Genomic DNA, 19,726 nt, shown 5'->3' on the forward strand with positions numbered 1-19,726 from the left:
AGCAACAGTGCCTCTATTTAGAGCTCCTAATACAAACAAAATTTGAATAAACAGAAAATGTTGACTGAACAACAATTTCTAAAAATCTCAATTTTAACATTGTTTGCTTTATCTTTTAATATGTTTTAACTCTATATGCTAAATTTTAGGTTACAGTGTAAATTTAATTGAGTTAATATTTTAGAATGCAGTCCTCTATAAATTTTAATAGCATCATAGACAGTTCTGAGACCAACTAAGGAATCTTCTTTAAGATTTTCAACAAACATCCTTATTCACTCTAAAACCACTTTCTACACTACTAGTTTCTTATTTAAGAACGGGACAACTTCCCAGAAATCTGAAAAATTCCTTGCACTTTAAAGCATCAAAATAAAAATCATAAAAACGAATATGATCATGAAATTAATTATGTGTTTCCTTGCATTCACACTTTAGTTTTTCTAAAAACTTTGCAACTGAATATTAGCACGCTCAGTCTAAATGGTTCTTCATGCCATTTTCAATAAAAAAATATCACAAATCGATTTTTTATTAAAGTTTTACGCAGGAACTCTTCTCCATGGCTATTATCCAAAGAACTTGGTAAAGCTTTTCCAACAGGGATTTCGCGGAAAAGTTTTTAAAGGATCACGTTCTTAAACATATGATCTACACTGTAGCTGAAATATCATTTTTTCTTGGTTAAGCTGATAGAGAGAAATATCATCCACCCCCTATGAAGAAGGAGAGAGAGCGACTACTTATGAATATAAATAGCATAAAATTTTTTAATTGCTCTTTTTTTCTTTTAATCAATTTACTGCACAAGAGACTTAAAAATTTTTATCTGTTTCGAAATAAAAGTGTTATAACTAAAATTTCAAGCAAACATTGAGGAATTAATTTAATTGGAAAATAACATATTAATGCAATTTAATTAAACTTAATATTTAAACAATAAGACTGCAAATTGTCAATAGTCATAAAAAAATTCTACTTATATTCAAAACTTAAGCTGCATTTCATTGAATGATTGTTGGTTTCTGAGCGGATTTTCTATTTTATTCAATAATATTAATTTATAAAATACGCTTTGAGTAACTAAGTACTGGTACTGGACAGTTAAAGACAGGTCAGTGAAGTAACTGGTGAGGTGAGTGAAAAGAAACTGGACAGTTATATATAGAAAACAACAGCTGCATGTGCATAGAGCCCCTTCCTTCCCCTTCTTAACGACATGGATATTGTCTTTATTCTTAGAAAGAGTAAGAGAAAACGTAAGAAAAAGTACCCAATTTGTTTTCAGACATGCTGAAAAATTACCATATAAATTGTTGTGCAACTGTCCGAGCAAGCATTAAAAGACTGAATTAGTCGTCTGTGTCATATATCTTGAATTTTCTTATGAATCGATTTGCACAGATGAAATAGACAACCTTTTCTTTGCAAACACGGAAGTTTTGCATTTACAGCAGTAATTCCTGCCTTTTCAAAATGTATCAAAATAAAATCTGGTTTAATTACTAAACTTGTCCCTATCCCATTCCATCAACTCTTGAAAGATTCATGTGTTTTTTTTTTTTTTAAACTTTATTATTGCACTTCATTGTGAAAAATTCCCAACCGGAGAATGTATAGTGTTCAGTTGGCGAAATACACGAGGAAGTGTCTTGTATTCTTCTATTGTTTAGAATGTGGATTCTTTTTAAAACTTTCAGTTTTCATCTGTAGTAAAAAATAATCTTTCGCTCTCCCTTCACTGAAATATCTTTTGCAAATCTACGTTTGTCTATCCCATATTCACTAACAAAATAAAATGTTTCAAAGTTCGTGGTTCAGCAAGTCTTTGTTCTCTCTTGATTTTTTAACTCAGAGCATCATTGACTGGCAAACATGGAAATATTTCCCTCGAAATTCCTGCTTTTGCATTTTGTGTCAATTCTGCTGGTGTGTCATTTGTAATGTTGGCTAAATCTTTTATTTCCACACATACTTACATTACTTGATTATGTTTCAAAATATCGTGCTGGCTCAAAATATGTTGATTCTTCAACGACGAAAAAACGTATGTTAATACATAACGTTGTTACTGCTGCCCCATTTAGATTTGTAGTGTGTCTACCTTTACGACGGTTTGCAGAAGTTGTGGTGGGATATTTATTTGTAGAAAGCATGGAAATTTCCTTTTTGTCGTTCAACACTCTGAAAGACTTTTGAGACGCCAGCGTGCAGGAGTCTGCAACGTTTCATATCCGAGGGCAAAAATTTGCGACAAAAATTTAACAGCAAACAATTTAGTTACTCATCATATCTAATAAGAGCGGTACGCTAGTGAAATATCTGTCAAAATCGATGTGATAAGTGATGTTTTTATTTAAGCAATTAGACAATTGCTATTCTACATCAGCAAAACAGGCTATGCAAAGACACGCATTGCAAGCTTGACATATCCAAGAGCATCTTAAGTCGTAATCTCCTGACGTTTTGCTTTTCTGCTTCGCTCGACTGCGACATATCCTTGGCGTAGAAAGTTTAGACTTTTTGTGGGGATAGCTGTTATATCGGGAAGATGGACTTGAGTAACAATTTCTGTTGTTAATCCCTTGCTCCAACTCATCTATAAGATCAGTTTTAAGTCCAACAATGTCTTGTGTATTTCATTTGGCAGCTGAGAAAGAGAATATAGGTATTCTGTATGTCTGTGTCTAAGAGAAACCAATAAATGTAAAACCACCATTTCCTTGGCTTTCATGAAGACTCATAATATTTTCGCTTCTGATCAGCGAGATCAATTCCACCCATGTACTTATTGAGATAGAAAAATACTTTTTGACAATCTAGATTAGTAATATTTCCACCCATACGACGGTTTTCAGAAGTTTTTGTGTCATATTCATTCGCAGGAAGCATGAAAATTTCTTTTGTCTTTCCATGCTGTACACAAAAGATTTGGATTGCTTGCAACTTCCGCAGCGGACAATATTTTTACTCATCATACTTAATAAGAGCGGTACGCTAGTGAAATTCCTGTGAAAATAGATGTGATAACTAGTGTTTTTATCTATGCAATTACTCAAGTGTTGTATGACATCGTAACCAATTCCTTACCGTAACCAATTCCTTCTCCCCTACGAGGAATCTTATCATTTTTCCCACAGTATACTTCAAAATTTAAAATATATCCTAGGGAAGAGGTGCAAAGCATCCATACTTTAATACCTCTTTTAGCAGGTTTTTGGGGCATGTATTGCACGATGCCTAGTCTTCCTTTATATTTGATGATGGCTTCAAAATCAGATAGATTTTGATACGGATTATGTAATTTTCGAAAATTTTTCTCATTTCCGTTTAAAAAAAAAGGATTAACTTTCTGCATGAGGTAGTATCCCGCAGCTGTTTCTGCAACTTCATTTTCTCTATCCGAAAGATGAAGAAATCTCCAAGTTTGAAAGAAATGGTCCCTGCTAATGGTTGATTTTATCTTCAAATTTGAGAATATCGGATTTGTTGACTAATAATCCGCTTTTTCGGAATCCTTACGAGACTCGTTACGAACAGGCAAAAAATAAAGACTCATATCTTAAATTCGTTTTTTAGCTCCCATTTCATATTCGCCAGTTCTTTTTCTCACTGTGATTAAGTCTGCTTATTTGTTTGCGTTATCCTATACTGTTTCACACATTTCATATGTGAAAAACAGCTTGAAAAACTGTATAGGTGTTGATCCAGGTATAAATTGTCCTCGGGACCTCCTTGAGTCATATCGATACGTTTCATAATTTTGTTATTTGATACGCTTTCTATTCACGTTAAAGCAGCCAAATCTATTTCTTCCACACCATCTTGTTTTGCTTTTCATCATCTTCTTCATTGTTTCCTGTCGAAAGAGACTGATTTAGTCATCGCTAGTTTCAGAGGCAAATAAAATCTCATCGATATTCGCCCGAGTAAGAGGCCTTTTGCGTTTGCTCATTCTCACGATCAAAATTTAACTGAACTGGAAAAAAAATCTACTCATTCACTACACGGTGTAAAAAGAACGAAATTGAAGAGCTAATGGACGCAATTTTTCAGGAAACAAGTTTATGGTTTGCAAATTAATATGTGGTGCCGACATCAGTACCAAAGTGTCACTGGTGTCATAAATATTTATACTCGCATTCATGATTTTTTACAAAGAAAAAACAGCATTACCATCCCCAGTTTGAAATTTAAAAAAATTAGAGTTTTAAAGATTAAAACATAATTTTAAGTTGTGATCTCATGTTAATTTAAAATGCACATTATTTTCAATATAATTGTGTGGTTCATATGTTATCTTTTTACATGCATATTTAATGTTTATAATTATCAATTAACAAGGAAATAAATGTTTGATATAATTTATTTTAACATTACATGAAAGCTTTTGCTGACAAATGTTTTCAGAAATTTATTTCGTCAATACTATTATAAATACTAGTAATGCTATAATAGTATTATAAAATTAATTTCATCAATAATTATTCAAATTTCAGCAATATTCTCCAGAATTTTCTTTTGTTTCTTACAACTTCTCTGTCACCAGCATATCTTAGCCACCTTTTTACAGCATCTACTACTGATGCTAGTGTGACTTCAAGGAATTTGCATCGGACAGCACCCCCTCAAGGGGTTTACCTTCTTTAGGATAACACAGGGAATGAACTGCAATAGCTACTGCATAGTCCAATCTTTTTTTAGAGACAAACATTTCTTTTGGGCATTTGCTCCAAATACAGCTATGCACGCTTTCATTTGCATTTTGTGTTTTACCAGCCATACATCGCTTCAGTAAGTCTTCTGAAGCGAGTCGCTGGTACACAGGAAGAATTTTCTCTACAACCTCTTCAGTAAGGGAGGATTTCATAAATATTTGACTCCTCGGCAATTCGTTATTAGCGAGAGGTCTTTGATAGATGTACCAAGAGGATGTTCCAGTAGGGCACTTATTATGTTGTGGCTTTTGGTCGGTGGACATGCCGTGGTATAAGGTGGCGAAAATTGATGATTTCATCGCTTTGATACGTGATAACGCTTTGATAAATTAAAAGCCATAATATATTGCCTATTCGCTCTCCTTTTTTTTTTCAAAATTTTGATTTTTGACTATCAAAATATGGATGTAGCCACAATTTGAAAAATATAAACCCGTTAAATTAGTCAGGAGAGCGTTCGATGTTGAAGATAATGTTTAAATAGTGCAGAATAATTTAAAACAGAGGGGAACTTACTATCATTTGGTCAAGATCCCTCACCTCATCTTGACGATCTAAAAGCTCTTTCTGTTCTGCCCTGCGTTCTTCCTACAGAGCCACCAGGTCTTCGAGCTCGTCATTCCATTGGGCAAGGCGGTCATTTCCCGGTGAGCATCGTCAAGTCTTTGAACGAGATGTTGTTGCGTGACATATGAATAGAAAGAATTATTTGATGCACTTAGATTAGAATAAAAATGAGTAGTAAACAATTTAAAAACTACACCAAAGGACGCTGTATCATGTTCAGTAGCTAGCAAATTATTTATTAGCGAGGATAAGTAATATATTCCGCATTTATTTCAATAGTGTTTCATATGGGACAGTATGTTATAATAGTTGATAAATTATAATATTAATATCTTTTCGATGATTTGACAGGTAAATGTAAAAAAAAAAAAAAAAAACNTGAAAAAAAAAAAATCCTTAATTTTGCACATCCTGCTTTTAAGGAAAGATTCTTCTTTCTAGAAAGAATAAGAAAGCATTTAAGGAAATAATGCTTAGAATGAGGGTTCTGTTTTTAGCATACCTTCTTCATCACTAACAATGTTTTTAGATTTTAGCCTGTCTTTAATTACTTGCTTTGTCGATGATGTGTTAGGACTTTTTTCTTCTTTACGAGAGTGATATGGTGCATTGTCCATCACAACGACAGAGTTCGGCAATAGAAAGGGTAGAATTTTCTCGAACCATTCTTCGAAACACGCTGCATTCCATATCCTTATGGTAATCCTTGTTTTTGTTCGATTTAAAAAGTAGGAGTACTTTTTGAGAGGCCTGCTTCGCTACCAGTGCGTAATAATAAGTCTCTCATCTTTGCCAGAAGGCGATTTTAATCCTGTGGACAGACCAGATAAAAATGCCTGATTTGACGAGATAATGACGCATCATTCCACACTTTGTCTTGCGTATGTCCAGCATTCAACAATGTCTCATCCATATAGTAAAATTTTCTTCCTTGTCTCATTCTATTAATTGTTTTAAAATATCTTCGCCTCCGCAAAGTTATTTAACCTTTTTCAATGAGTGAGCTATTCCGTCCTCGTTTTTGATGTTTGAAGCCTAATTTTTTTTTTTTTTTTAACAGGGAATAAAATGTTGTTCTTTTAAAGTAATCTTAATCATCGTTCACAGCTTTGAGAACTTTGTTTATTGTCGGAATTTCGTTATGGCGGAAAAAATCATGAACTTTTCTTCTTACAGCATTTTTGTCGAAATCGTCAATGTCATCCAAAAACGTTTAACGAAATTTAGTCCTCTTCGGTGAATGCAATGTACCATCCCTTTTATATTCTTTAATAATTCTGAAAACAGAAACCGCATGGTCAGCCACATTAATGATTGGAACATCTGGTTTTGAATGCACTTCTGTTTTATATATGTTCAATATTATTTCCTTTTCAGCTTTAGTTATGTAAGATTTCCTCTGCCGTTTTTTAGGAGTACTTAAATCCATCACTTTATTTTCCATATTGCTCATGAAACACCTGCAAAAAGACACCACGGCGAAACAAAAACCCTCTGAGAAATAAGAGTTTTTGCTTCACTGATAGGCGCTATTTGTTATTATTCCGGCGCCAAGTTGACAACGGTATTGCGCCAAAAAGCAAGCCGCTTTGTTTACTTTCACTCTCAGATCACGTTGAACAGATTATGTGTATTCCTGTCATACTTCTGGCTCCATCAGTTGCTATTGAAACTATTTTATTTATATCGATTCCATCGTCTTCCAGGCATTTTTGTACAGCATTTGCTGTATCTTCTCCGCGAGTTTGCCCTGAGAGCAGTAACAATCCCAGCAGTTCTTTGGGACGACATATATATATATATAAGCTAAAAAACTGAGAAAATATGGAAAAAAATAATGACAATGGAAGAAAATTATTAACAATAATTTTTTAAAAGTATTTAAAAAACATAATTTTTAATACCTTAAAAAAAATTTAAATTAAACTTTGGAAAACAAAACAAAGAAATATATATATGTTACATATGGCTTTATTGGAAATATTAATCCATATACAATGTTCAACTTTAAGTGGACTTAAACAAGGAGTAAAAAGGAACAAAATTACAATAACAAACACATAGAAAAAATTAAAGTGAGAAATAAAATATATATATAAATATAAACAGTGAAGAATGAGGAGTAGTCTTTACAGAGAGTTCATGTGATCTCTGGCATCCCAGTAAAGTTTACACAAATCACCCCGCTCTTGGGATTGTTTGTCCAGTAAAGGGCATACAAGCAAGTGGTCTGAGTTGATGGTTCTCGAATTGCAGATTTGGCACTCACTAGATGGAAGGATACCTATTCTGTTGAGGTGCTCTGCCAAGCAGTCATGGCCTGTTGAGAGTCTGAAATTTGACACAGCCTTCTTACGAGGACTGTGACAAAATTTCTTCCAACTGTTTTGGGTGTGCCGTGTCTTTTATGTCGCAAAACTCATCTATGGCAAGTGATAAGGCAAAAGCCAGTTTAATGTCTTCCACTTACATATGTGTCACATTTGAAGACATTTTATTAATTCTATCTTGTGCTGTTTTGAACAAATATAGGATTTAATTTTTGAAGTTTCGATTAAATAAGATCTATAAAAAAAAATAATTTTAACTGAAAATATTTAAATATAAATTACTATTTCAAACACAAAAGTAAAAAGCTTAATAAATAGCTATTTAAAAAAAGGAAAAAGAATTCCTATATTTAGAATTCAAATATTATTTATCTATTTCTATCTCAAGCTCCTGCTAATGAATATAAATAACTTAATATTTTTTCATTGCTCTTTTTTTCTTTTAATCATTTAACTGTAAAAAAGATATTAAAAAAATTTTATCGGCTTCATAAAAATCAATTTTTACCCATATATATTTAAAAAAACAGAACAAGAAATTTCTGTTTTGAAAAAAATTCTTATACCTAAATTTTGAAGCAATAATTGAGGAATTAATTTAATTGGAAAATAGCAGCATATTTAATGCAATTTAATTAAACTTAATATTTAAATAATAAGACTGCAAATAGTAAATATTTATTAAAAACTTATACTTACATTCAAAACTTACGCTGCATTTGATTGAATGATTCTTGGCTTCTGAGCGGATTTTCTATTTTATTCAATAATAATATTAATTTATAAAATACGCTTTGAGTAACTAAGTACTGGTACTGGACAGTTAAAGACAGGTCAGTGAAGTAACTGGTGACGTGAGTGAAAAGAAACTGGACGGTTATATATAGAAAACCACAGCTGCAAGTGCATTGAGTCCCTTCCTTCCCCTTCTTAACAACATGGACAAAGATATTGTCTTTATTTTCAGAAGGAGTAAGAGAAAACGTGAGAAAAAGGCATTTCTAGCTAACAACTTTCTACTAGAACATACATATATATATATTTTTTTTTTTACTTCATTATTGCATAAATCTGAAGGGACATTTTATTTAAAAGATTCCCAACTGGAAAATGTATAAATGTTCAGTTGGCGAAATACACGAGGATCTGTTTTGAATTCCTCGATTGTCTAGAATTTGAATTATTTTTAAAACTTTTAAGATTTCATCGGTAGACAAAAATTAACGTTTGCTCCACCTCCACTGAAATATCTTTCGCAAATCTGACACCGTTTGTTTATCCCATATTCTTTAACAAAATAAAATGTTTCTAAGTTCAGCCAGTCTCTCTTGTTCTCTCTTGATTTTTTCACGCAGAACATTGGCAAACATACATGGAAGTACACTGCTCAAAAAAATTAGGGGAGCAAGTTAAGTAAGAAAATCATTCGAGACATCCACAGAGCTGCATGAAATGGATATTGCATACGTATCAATGCGCAATACAGAAAAAAAGACTTAAAAACATATGTAATTAAGCTTTAATTCATGGAAACTGTGGAGAGAGAAAAAAGGCTGATTTAAGGCAACAATTGGTTTACATGTAAACGATAAAAAAGTAATGTTTGGAAATGATGCAGAACTGTTAATAAGACGTGTGATCTCCTCGTACAGCTGAGACTGCTACACACCGTTTTCCATGGATGCGATGATGCTATCGATGAGAGTTTGGGGAATACAGTTCCATTCCTCAAGAAGGGCAATCTCCGAGTCACGGAGAGTTAATGGAGGCCTTGGTCTCGCAGCAATGCGTCGTCCGAGCACGTCCCAAACATGCTCGAATGGATTCAGATCAGGAGAGCGCGCTGGCCATTCCATACGTTGTATTGTTTCAGCTTCCAGCATGTTCTCCGCAAGACGAGCTGTGGTCTAGCATTATCATCTTGTAAAACAAAGGAATCTCCAAGGGCTGCTGCGTAGAGTATGACATGAGGTCTCAATATCTCGTCTGCATATATGCGGGCCGTCAAAGTACCGTTCCGAATGATATGCAGGTCCGTACGTCCACCCATGCTTATACCACCCCACTCCATCCAACCAGCTTGTCTGTAATGTGACCTTTCACGAATGAAAGTGGGGTTATTTCGAGTGCCCCTTTCCCTCCACACCAAAACACGTCGGGTGTCACTCTCCAGACTGAATCGAGACTCGCCGGTAAACAATACGTGACTCCAATCCCGTTGCTCCCAATCTTGATGTTCAGCAGCCCATCTTCTGCGAGCCGCACGGTGGCTTGAGGTTAATGGAATGCAGACCCTGTCCTACGAGCATAGAGACCTCCCTGATGGAGCCTATTCCGTATTCATTGGGTGTAAACTCTTCGTCCTGTTGCCACGAGAAACTGTCTTTGCAGCTGAGTAGCATTGTCTGTTCTGTTACGACGAGCTGTTAACTGTATATATTGGTCATCAGCTGCAGTTAATGCACGTGGCCGACGACTCACATTTCCAGTCTCTTGGAATCGATTCCACAGCCTTGCAAGGACACTTCTGCTGACTCCAACAGCGTCCGCCATACTGCGTTGTGTTTGCCCGGATTCCAGTCTGCCGATGATGCGCCATGCAACGGATTCAGGTAAATCACGTTGTTGAGACATTTTCAAGTCGCCCTTTCTCGAAAACAATAACTGAAAAATCATTTTTCTGAGTTACGGCAGTGAAACAGACGTCTCTGCTACATCCCGATTTCTGCTCTTATCTTCTTTTCTGGTTTGTCACGTCATGAACTTGTATTTGCATATGGAGTTTTCTTCTTCTTTTTCCTGCTCGGTCTTACATTATAAATGATTACTTTTGTTTTACTTATCGGTGTAAATATTTGCGTAATTTCACTAAAACCATGTGCTCCCCTAATTTTTTTGAGCAGTGTACTTGAAAAAAATTTTTAGAATTAGATTTCAAACTCTTCGCAAACAAATTCAGAGTGATAATTAGGTCAAGGTCACTCGAGTCTTGTAAAAAAAAGTGGGATAAGTTTCCAATTAGGGGAACTTATCCCATTTTTTACATAATTTTTTAAATGTGTTTTGACTTTAAAGCATTTGTCGACATATTGAGCATTTTGGAATCATCTGCCGGCACGTGGGACAGATATTTTCCCTCTGACTTCCAAATCCTCAAGCAATCCCTACATAAAGAGTGACAGCATGAAGTTTCTATAGGCTTGCAAGAAGTTTCTCTAGAGATGTAACAAGATTCTCTAGGTTTCTCCAGAATTTTTCTTGAGCAAATGGAACAATTAGTAGGTTCTTGAAAAAACCACAAACTATATGGGCGAGAATATATATAATTTTTAATTTCCACAGCCGATTTCAGAATTAGTTCATCCGTGAGTTTATTTTTTAAAAGTACATATTACCTTGAAATGATATCTCTGACCCAGTCGATTCCAAATGTTTTCCAGAGTCTGAAGGCTATTGATCCTGGTCCCTGTTGATATTGATGTAGTTTTTGATTTATGAAATTATCCAATAGCTTGTCCTTGAATGCGTGTAAATGAGGAGATGGGATTTCGTCTATAGGCATGTCTGTTCATCACCACAACTTCTGGTTCATTTAAATAGTGTACTGCAAATGGTAGATGCTTCCAAGGCAGCGGCGAATTATGGCTCAAAAAATTCGTTCGTGATAAATCTATTGAGACTTGATATATTCCTGAATAGAACTCATGTTTACGAAAGTAAAATGATGCAGCTCTCGTGTGTGCTAGTCTTTTTATACTATTTATTGGAGTCTCGAAATGGACTCGTCTATTGACGTAACTTCATCATCAAATAAAATTTGATACGGGACGATGTGATTTTGGAAAATTTTTCTCATTTCTGTTGAGAAGGATCCACTTTCTGCTTGAGGTAGAGTTCTGTATCTGCTTTTCTTTGTCCGAAAGATTAAGTAATCACCAAATTTGAAAGGAACGGTCCTTTCTTGTGGTTGGTTTGATCTTGAAATTCGAAAATATCGGATTTGTAGACAAATAATACCCTATTCTCTGATCACGCTATCCTTAAGATCTCGTGACGAAGAGTCAAAAAACAAAAACTCATATCTTAAATTCGTTTTTTAGCACTCATTTCATATTTGCCAGTTCTTTTTCTCTCGGTGAGTAAGTCTGCTTATTTGTTTGCGTTATCCTATACTGTTTCACACATTTCATCTGCGAAAAACAGCTTGAAAAACTGTAAAGGTGTTGATCCAGGTACTAAATTGTCCTCGGGACCTCCTTGAGTCATATCGGTACGTTTCATAATTTTGTCGTTTGATACGCTTTTTATTTTATTGAATTGTGGGAAATATCATTTAAAGTATATAGGTTGCAACCATAACAATTTATGTTGCAAAATAGGTTCTTCCATTGGTCTGAACTCATGAATACATATGAAGGTTCCTTTGGTCCAGTTTTCTGAGACAAATTTTGTTCTCGTATGAATGGTTCTGCCAATGTCAATTTCTTTTCACTGGCACTTAAATTATTCATCGTTTTGGAAGTTTCATTTTCAGATGTTTGAGTCTTAGCTTTATCCCATAGAGCTTTTATTAACTAAGGCGCTCTATCTGGCAGTGGCTCTCTTGAAGGAGCAACTTTTGATCTCTTTATGTCTGCCAACATCTCCATGTTTTGTTGGCTGAGAAGGATTTTATTTAACTTAGAGAAGTGCTCCTTCTTAAATTAATCAAAATCAAAGATTAAGAGATAAATAATATAAAGTCGTGTTATATCCATATACAAACTTAACATTTAATACGGTAAGCTGATATTTCCAATATAATAAACGAACTAAGCCCAAAACAGAAGAATTACAAAATTTACTCACCACTTACAGGAGGAATTGATGAGAAAAGAATTAATTGAAGATTCATCGATGAACAACTGAATATTTTTATTAATTTTCTAATTCACACACCAACATACAAAACAGATAATTGAACATGAATTTAGGAATATTATTTTTCACCAATGATAAGGTTTTTGCAGAGAACTGGGTGACAAAAGAGTAAATTAGAAATCTTATAAAGGTTCGCAATCAAAGGTAAATTTAAAATTTGCCGAAAGAAATCTCAATGTGGTTTCATCAAGTACCGAATAGATATTCATCAAATACCGAATAGATAAAAAATACCGAAAGAAATCTCAATGTGGTTTCATCAGTGGTAAAATTTTACCACACACTTTTATCGTGCAAAAATTAACCATAGGCAAAATCTCATAGGAATACTCTATGGTATTTTTTAAGAGAACCTTGCAAATTTTTCGAAGGGTAGTGGCTAAGTGCATTGGGGAAATGTTAGTTCCTCTTGTCGGATTAAATTGGCTAACTGAACTTTGCTTATCAAATATCAATCATCTTTACTAATTGATCAAGAATTTTTATTGTGGTCGATTATTTGGCAAGCAATTCCAATCTTCTTGTCAGATTGATTTGACAAGCTTCTAATATAAAATGCAATCTTTTTGTGTGATTACAAAAGCTTAGATAGTGAAATGCTTCTTTTATAAAATTCACTAAGGCAGATGTTACTTTGCCTTTGATGCCTGGCAACGTCCTTCATCCACTAAGAAACATGCAATGTAAATTGTATAATTATATACTTACAAAATTTTAATATTTCTTTAGTTTTAACCACAGATAAATATATTGTTTCCATTCTAATGTTAGAGCATAAAAGAGGGCATCACGTGTTTATTCAATGCATGGTAAAATTTTAACACTCGACCAAGAGGTTTAAGCTCCACGCAACACGTAAAGCTTTACCATTGGTTTGATTGATTATTTTATTATTTCCTTTTGATATTTTAATTGAATTGATGTAGTCTACAGTAATCTTTTTATTATTTGTTTAATTTTAATTGAATAAAATGTTTAGAATTTCATTCTTTAAGTATGTCCCGTGCTCTTTAAATTTGTGCAGTAAATTAGGCAAACAATTCCATTCTTGTCAGATTGATTTGACAAGCTTCTAATATAAAATGTTATCTTTTTGTGTGATTACAAAAGCTTAGATAGTGAAATGCTTCTTTTTTAAAATTCACTGTGGCAGATGTTACTTTGCTCTGATGCCTGGCAACGTCGTTTATATTAAACATTTTAAAATCGAATTATGTGCCTTTTTTTCTTATTTTTTTAAAAATCTTGATTAAAATGCATATTAATATGGATAACATACACTTTTAATGCTTTTCAACTAAAAGAAGAATACGTTCTAAGTATAGAAAAAAATATTCTTAACATTAAATTATACATAATAAGGAGCGATTGCTTTATAATATGCACGTTTTTCTCCCCACTTATTTTTAAATAATATTCAAAATCCGAAACGTAATAACAACAGAGATAATTTAAATATACTAATATTTACATGTAAATTATTTATCTTTTATTAGTTTAATGATTTGCTTGGTGTTCTAATGCTGTTGCGATTTCATCTATTGTGATATACAATATAAATATACATTTTCATATATAGTCACAGGTAGATTAAAATTAATATTTATGGTGCAATTAAAAGGTAATTTATTTAATATTAAAAAACGGATAGACGGGTTGAAATATTGTAGTGAACATATATTTGAATTTAAATATAGTCATGATAAAAAAAATGGGCAAAAGATTTTTTTAATAAACAGATTAAGGCCGAAAATAGTATAAAAGGTAATTAAATTAAGGGGAATGTAATCGTTAAGGAAAGTGGTGGTGCAACGATATGGTATGATGATAACAAATACCCAATAGGTAAAAAAGGGTTACAAAGTGTGAGGTTTGCATGAATTGGTATGACCAAATTTAGAATAAGGGGGAAAACTAAAATTTAATCATAATCAAAGATTAAAAGATAAGTAATATAAAGTCATGCTATATCTATGTATAAACTTAACATTTAATACGGTAAGCCGATGTCTCCAATATAATAAACGAACGCATGCCCAAAACAGAAGAATTATAGAATTTACTCACCACATACTGGAGAAATTGATGAGAAAACAATAAATTAAAGATTCATAGATAAACGACTGAATATTTATAATTTTCTAATTCACACACCTACCTACTACATACAAAACAGAATATGAATTTAGGGATATTGTAATTTTTTGAGTGCAATTAAAATAATAAGTGACAAAGCAATGTAAATGAATTACTTACAAGGGAACGTCTATTATGCTTATTTAAGAGCCGCTGCTGCACTTCAGCCTCAGTTTTTAAAGGTAACTGAGCTGCTCCATCAGTGGCTCTCTTGAAGGAGCAACTGTTGATCTGTTTATGTCAACCAACATCTCCATGTTTTGTTGGCTGAGAAGGATTTTATTTAACATGGAGAAGTGTTCCTTCTTAAATGCTGGATCTGTTGATTTTTTATGTCACCCTCCTCCATGTTTTTAACATGGTAGACGGAAAAAAAGGTACCTCCATAGAAAAAATCTGTAGGGATATTTCCCTCTCGCTTTCTGGGCAGCATGAATGCTTTTCGCTGTTTCAATGAATATTCTTTTTATCTGTAATAATTCAGATTAGATCTTTGAGGTAAGGAGAAGGGTAAGGGGGGTGACTTATGGGCTGGTTGTATTACGCTTTTTTTTTAAAATTTTATTTTATTTATTTATTCTTTGATTATTTTTTAGAGTGGGAAGATATTATATAAATTTTTCAATAATGTTTCACTTTTTTTGTAATTTTTTTAAGTGAAAAATGTGTTATTTTCTATTTTAAATTCTTTTTTTATTTCTTTAGAATAAATAAGAAACAAAAGTTAAAAAACCATGCACGGAACAGCAAAAAGCGCTTCAATCTAATCTTCTCATTTCAAATATTTTCCCCTACAGAATTTTCCCTACACAAGTACCTTTTTTTTCCGGTACCTTTTTTTCCTAGAACCTTTTAACATGGAGAAGTGCTCCTTCTTAAATGCTGGAACTGTTGATCTTTTTATGTCACCCTCCTACATGTTTTGCTGGCTGAGAAGGATAATATATGTATCATGAACTTTCAAGAATAAAAAATAATTTTTATTGGTGAGCATACCGTAATTATGATGTATGTTTGAATAGGAATTCTTTTTTTGTTGACAAATTTAGCTATTTTCACTGATTTTTAACAATAAATCAACTCGATAAAAGACATTTTTAATTAAAGTTATGTAATGAATCTTTAATTAGAAAAAGTAATAAAAATAAACATTTANTTCAGTTCATCACCACACACATTAAGATAAGAATAAAAATGAATAACAATTAAAAATAATATACTCTTAAGTAAGAGAACAAGATCATTAGAATGATCACTAATTGCAAGGTGTTAAAACTATTTATTTAATATAGATCATTTAAGATATTTAGAGTTACAAATTTTGTTCCAGGAAGGCATTCACTCCAATTAATAATACATAGAAATTTAACATGAAATTATACAATATGAAGCTGCACTGCTAATTAATAAATTTAAAAAAATAATTATGGACGTGATAGAAAATTTTATAATATAACTTAGCTGTTAAGGATCCTCATCTCTTTTGTATCTTAACCCCAGCTCTCCAAAACCATGTGTGACTCTGCCCCTTCTCTCATTTCTTCCAACTCAGCTCCCAAAGCCTCCACAACTCTTATTGGCTGTTACCATCATCACAAAAATAAGTAGGGCTATACTTGCTATTTTTTTTTAAACTTTTGGCTGAATTACTTAAGGGCAGAAAAAGGCAGGTAAAAACCTATGAAAGGGAAACTAAAACTTTAAAGTAATTATAGCAGTGCCGCAAAAATAAAAGTAACAAAACATCATATAAGCAATACCACAATATGCAGCCATAGCATCTCTTATTAGTTTAGACTGATTTTTGTTATTGCCAATAACGCAGGTTGTATCGTTACTATGCAATACTACATCTTTCTTCCAATCTGGATTAAAATAATCCCCAAACTGTTCACATTAATTATTCAAAATGCAAGCTGCGTGCACAACTGGTACAGCATTGTCTATTCTGGTCTCCAACAAAACAACTTTAAAATTCTGTTGCCCGTCCTCTTGATAAAGAAGAACTGAATTTTTCAAAATGTCGGGCATTGTTGAATGTTCCTTATAAGGTTTTTGTATAGTTTCCAAAAGTGGAAAAGCAGAATCCCCAAGAAAACACAGTGGGACTGAGCACCCTTTGATTGTTTCAGATAATTTGAACAGCAAAGGATTTTCAGTCAGATAATTGTAGAATGCAGAATTCTGTAACACAGAAGCGTCATTGTTCCGTCCAGGAGACCCAGTATTCACATACGTAAATTGATAATTGTAATCCACAACAGCTATTGACACGATACTAAAAAAATGCTTGTAATTGTAGTAGCTCGTAGCATGCATCTTCGTTGGCTGGATCTTAATGTGGGTTCCGTCAATAGCCCCCCAGCACTGTGGAAAACCCCAGCGATATTTAAAAGCATCTCTGGCGTCTATCAATTCTTCTTCGGTTGATGGAAGATTAATTTTATCACCACATTCCTTCACAAAATCTTTACAAAATTCCAGGATAATTTTGCAAACAATGCTTTTGAATAAAGCAAACAAGTTAGCAACAGTTCTGTATTCTGCAGATGAACTTAAAGCACTGGCAATTCTCTTTTCTTTACGAATAGCCTTCCTGAATCTTGTATCCATTCTGTCAAGGACGCATAGTGTTTCGCACTAGAACTGATACGTTCTTTTGCTAATCCTGAAGTTTTCTCTCCACTAGCTGTCAGTCATTGGCGGAACAATATCTTGCCGAAAGTAACTTCTTCCTTCTAAAGTTCACACAGAATGCGTCCTTAAACAAATGGTTGCACTTAAGATCAAAAGCAAGCGCAACACTTTATTTTACTCTCTTCTTCTTTGCTGAAGTAAATTCAGTAGATGGTGCTGATTCTGCTGTAGAACTAAACTCATCTCTAAGGACTCCATCTAAAATTAAAACATTTGAGATGAAGAAAGCAAGATAAGAAAAAGAAGCAGTGTTTAAATATATTGTGAAGTGATTAAACAGTAATAGAAATGAAAATTAAAAATTCGGTTTCAAAGAACAGTAAAACAATCAAATGGTTATATGAAAAATTTAAAATCGAAGATTATGCAATAAAATATGTTATTTTAAAAATCTAATGCAGAGAAACAAGAAAAAATCAATGAAAATTTTAATTCTGACAAGAACTATTTTATTAAGGATAATGAATGATGGAGGGATAACTTAAATAGCAATAGGCAAATCAGGATATAATGGATGTCAAACGACGCTAAGTGGGGTTTCATTTTCAGTTTCGAAGTCTTTTTTGCCACAGTTGTAACAAGCTTTTAGCTTACTTTTCTCAACATGAATGATCTAAATAATCTTGGTACCAGATGCAATCGTTAGTTTAATCTAGTTTCGAGAGTACATACAATCAGTCACAAAAATCTACATACACTGATCAAAATAAAGGTTTCTCAAAAAGCAAGTAAATTTCAATTTTTAAAATCATATCACTCCTTCAGTTTTCTATAAAAATTTTGTTTTCCATAATAAAAATATTCAGAAATAATAATTTCTAGGTACTTTTGTGATTTGCAAAGTAATTATCAAGTCGCAAAAGTCTGCATACACCTGATTGGCGGACGGAAAAAATTTTTTATACGAAGTTATTTTGGAAGATTGTCTTAGTTCGAGGTAACATGTTTCGTTATCTAATCTTCATTTTCCGAGATTTTTTGACATTGTAACTTCAAAAAAATGAGTCAGGGAAAGGAAACATCTTTAGAACTTCGAAATATGATAGTAAGAATGAAATGTGAAAAGAAATCTTATGCAGAAATTATGTTATGCGTGGAAATGTGCTTAACAAATATCGATGTGGTCGTCCAAGGAAGCTTAATGATCGTGATGCAGGAACCATAGTAAGAAAGGTGAAGAAAAATCCGAAAATTAGTGCTCCAAAATTAGCGAATCATATTGCAACAGCTAGTGGAAAGAAAGTGCATCGAGAAACTGTTCGTAGAATTCTTCAATCAGCCGGCTACAATGGTAGAGTTTCTAGACGAAAGCCGTTCATTTCATCTACTAACAAACAAGAGAGACTTGATTTTGCTTCTGCACATATTGACCAAGATTTTAATTTTTGGAAAACAGTTGTTTTTACAGACGAGAGTAAGTTCAACGTGTTCAGGAGTGATGGCCACGGAAAAATCTGGAGGAAAAAAAACACAGAAATGAAACCCGAGAATTTGACTCCAACTGTGAAACACGGTGGAGGCAGTGTTATGGTTTGGGAAGCGATGGCGGCTGCTGGAGTTGGCAATTAAGTGTTTATCGATGGCATAATGAATCGATTTGAATACCTGAAGATTTTGCAAGACAATCTACTTCCATCGGTTCGAAAATTGGGACTTCGGAACAACTTTATCTTCCAGCAAGACAACGACCCAAAATATACAGCCAAGATTGTTAAGGAATGGCTACTTTATAAAACGTCTAAACAGCTCCATTCGCCGCCACAGTCCCCAGACCTTAATCCCTTCGAGCACCTTTGGGAGGAAGGTGATAGGAGAGTTCGGGAGCAATCGGTAACAAGCAAGGAAACCCTAAAGAAGGCAATAGAGCTTGCATGGTCTCAAATTACACCTGAGACGACAAAAAATCTGGTTATGTCGATGCCAAACCGAATTCAGGCAGTTGTTACTTCAAAGGGAGGTCCTACAAAGTATTAATGTTACNACGCCATTAGTATATGCTTATATGAACCCAGTTAGTTTTGGTAAAAATAAATTTAAGAATATTTTTATCAGCAAGTAAGACTCCTCAGTTCAACCTCTCACTTAATTGCTGGCGCGTCACCCCTACGGACGCCAATCCGAAGGAGTGCCCCTTTCCTTACGCCAATAAAAAAAGCAGCATTTTTAAGGGCTGGCAGCTTTATTTTTCCACTCTCCACAAGAGTTCTTTTAAAGACCCTTTTTTCGCCCTGTTCGTGATTGTGATTTCCAGACATGGAATGAAATAATCCATCTTTAACACAAACACGTAACCTACAATCTACAGTGGAAGGATTATTTAGATCCATATTTGATTTTAATGATTTCCTGGTAATTTTC

General features: G+C 33.5%; 1 protein-coding gene across 1 annotated transcript; it reads right to left on the minus strand.

Annotated features, from left to right (window-relative positions):
• Positions 1 to 16,567: 16,567 nt before the first annotated feature.
• On the minus strand, positions 16,568 to 17,284 carry LOC107453551 (uncharacterized). The gene has a single exon (XM_071186566.1). The coding sequence runs from the start codon at positions 17,282 to 17,284 to the stop codon at positions 16,568 to 16,570; it is 717 nt and encodes a 238-aa protein (XP_071042667.1).
• Between the last annotated feature and the right edge of the window lie 2,442 nt (positions 17,285 to 19,726).

The sequence above is a fragment of the Parasteatoda tepidariorum genome, chromosome 10, assembly GCF_043381705.1.
Source record: "Parasteatoda tepidariorum isolate YZ-2023 chromosome 10, CAS_Ptep_4.0, whole genome shotgun sequence".
Classification (NCBI taxonomy): domain Eukaryota; kingdom Metazoa; phylum Arthropoda; class Arachnida; order Araneae; family Theridiidae; genus Parasteatoda; species Parasteatoda tepidariorum.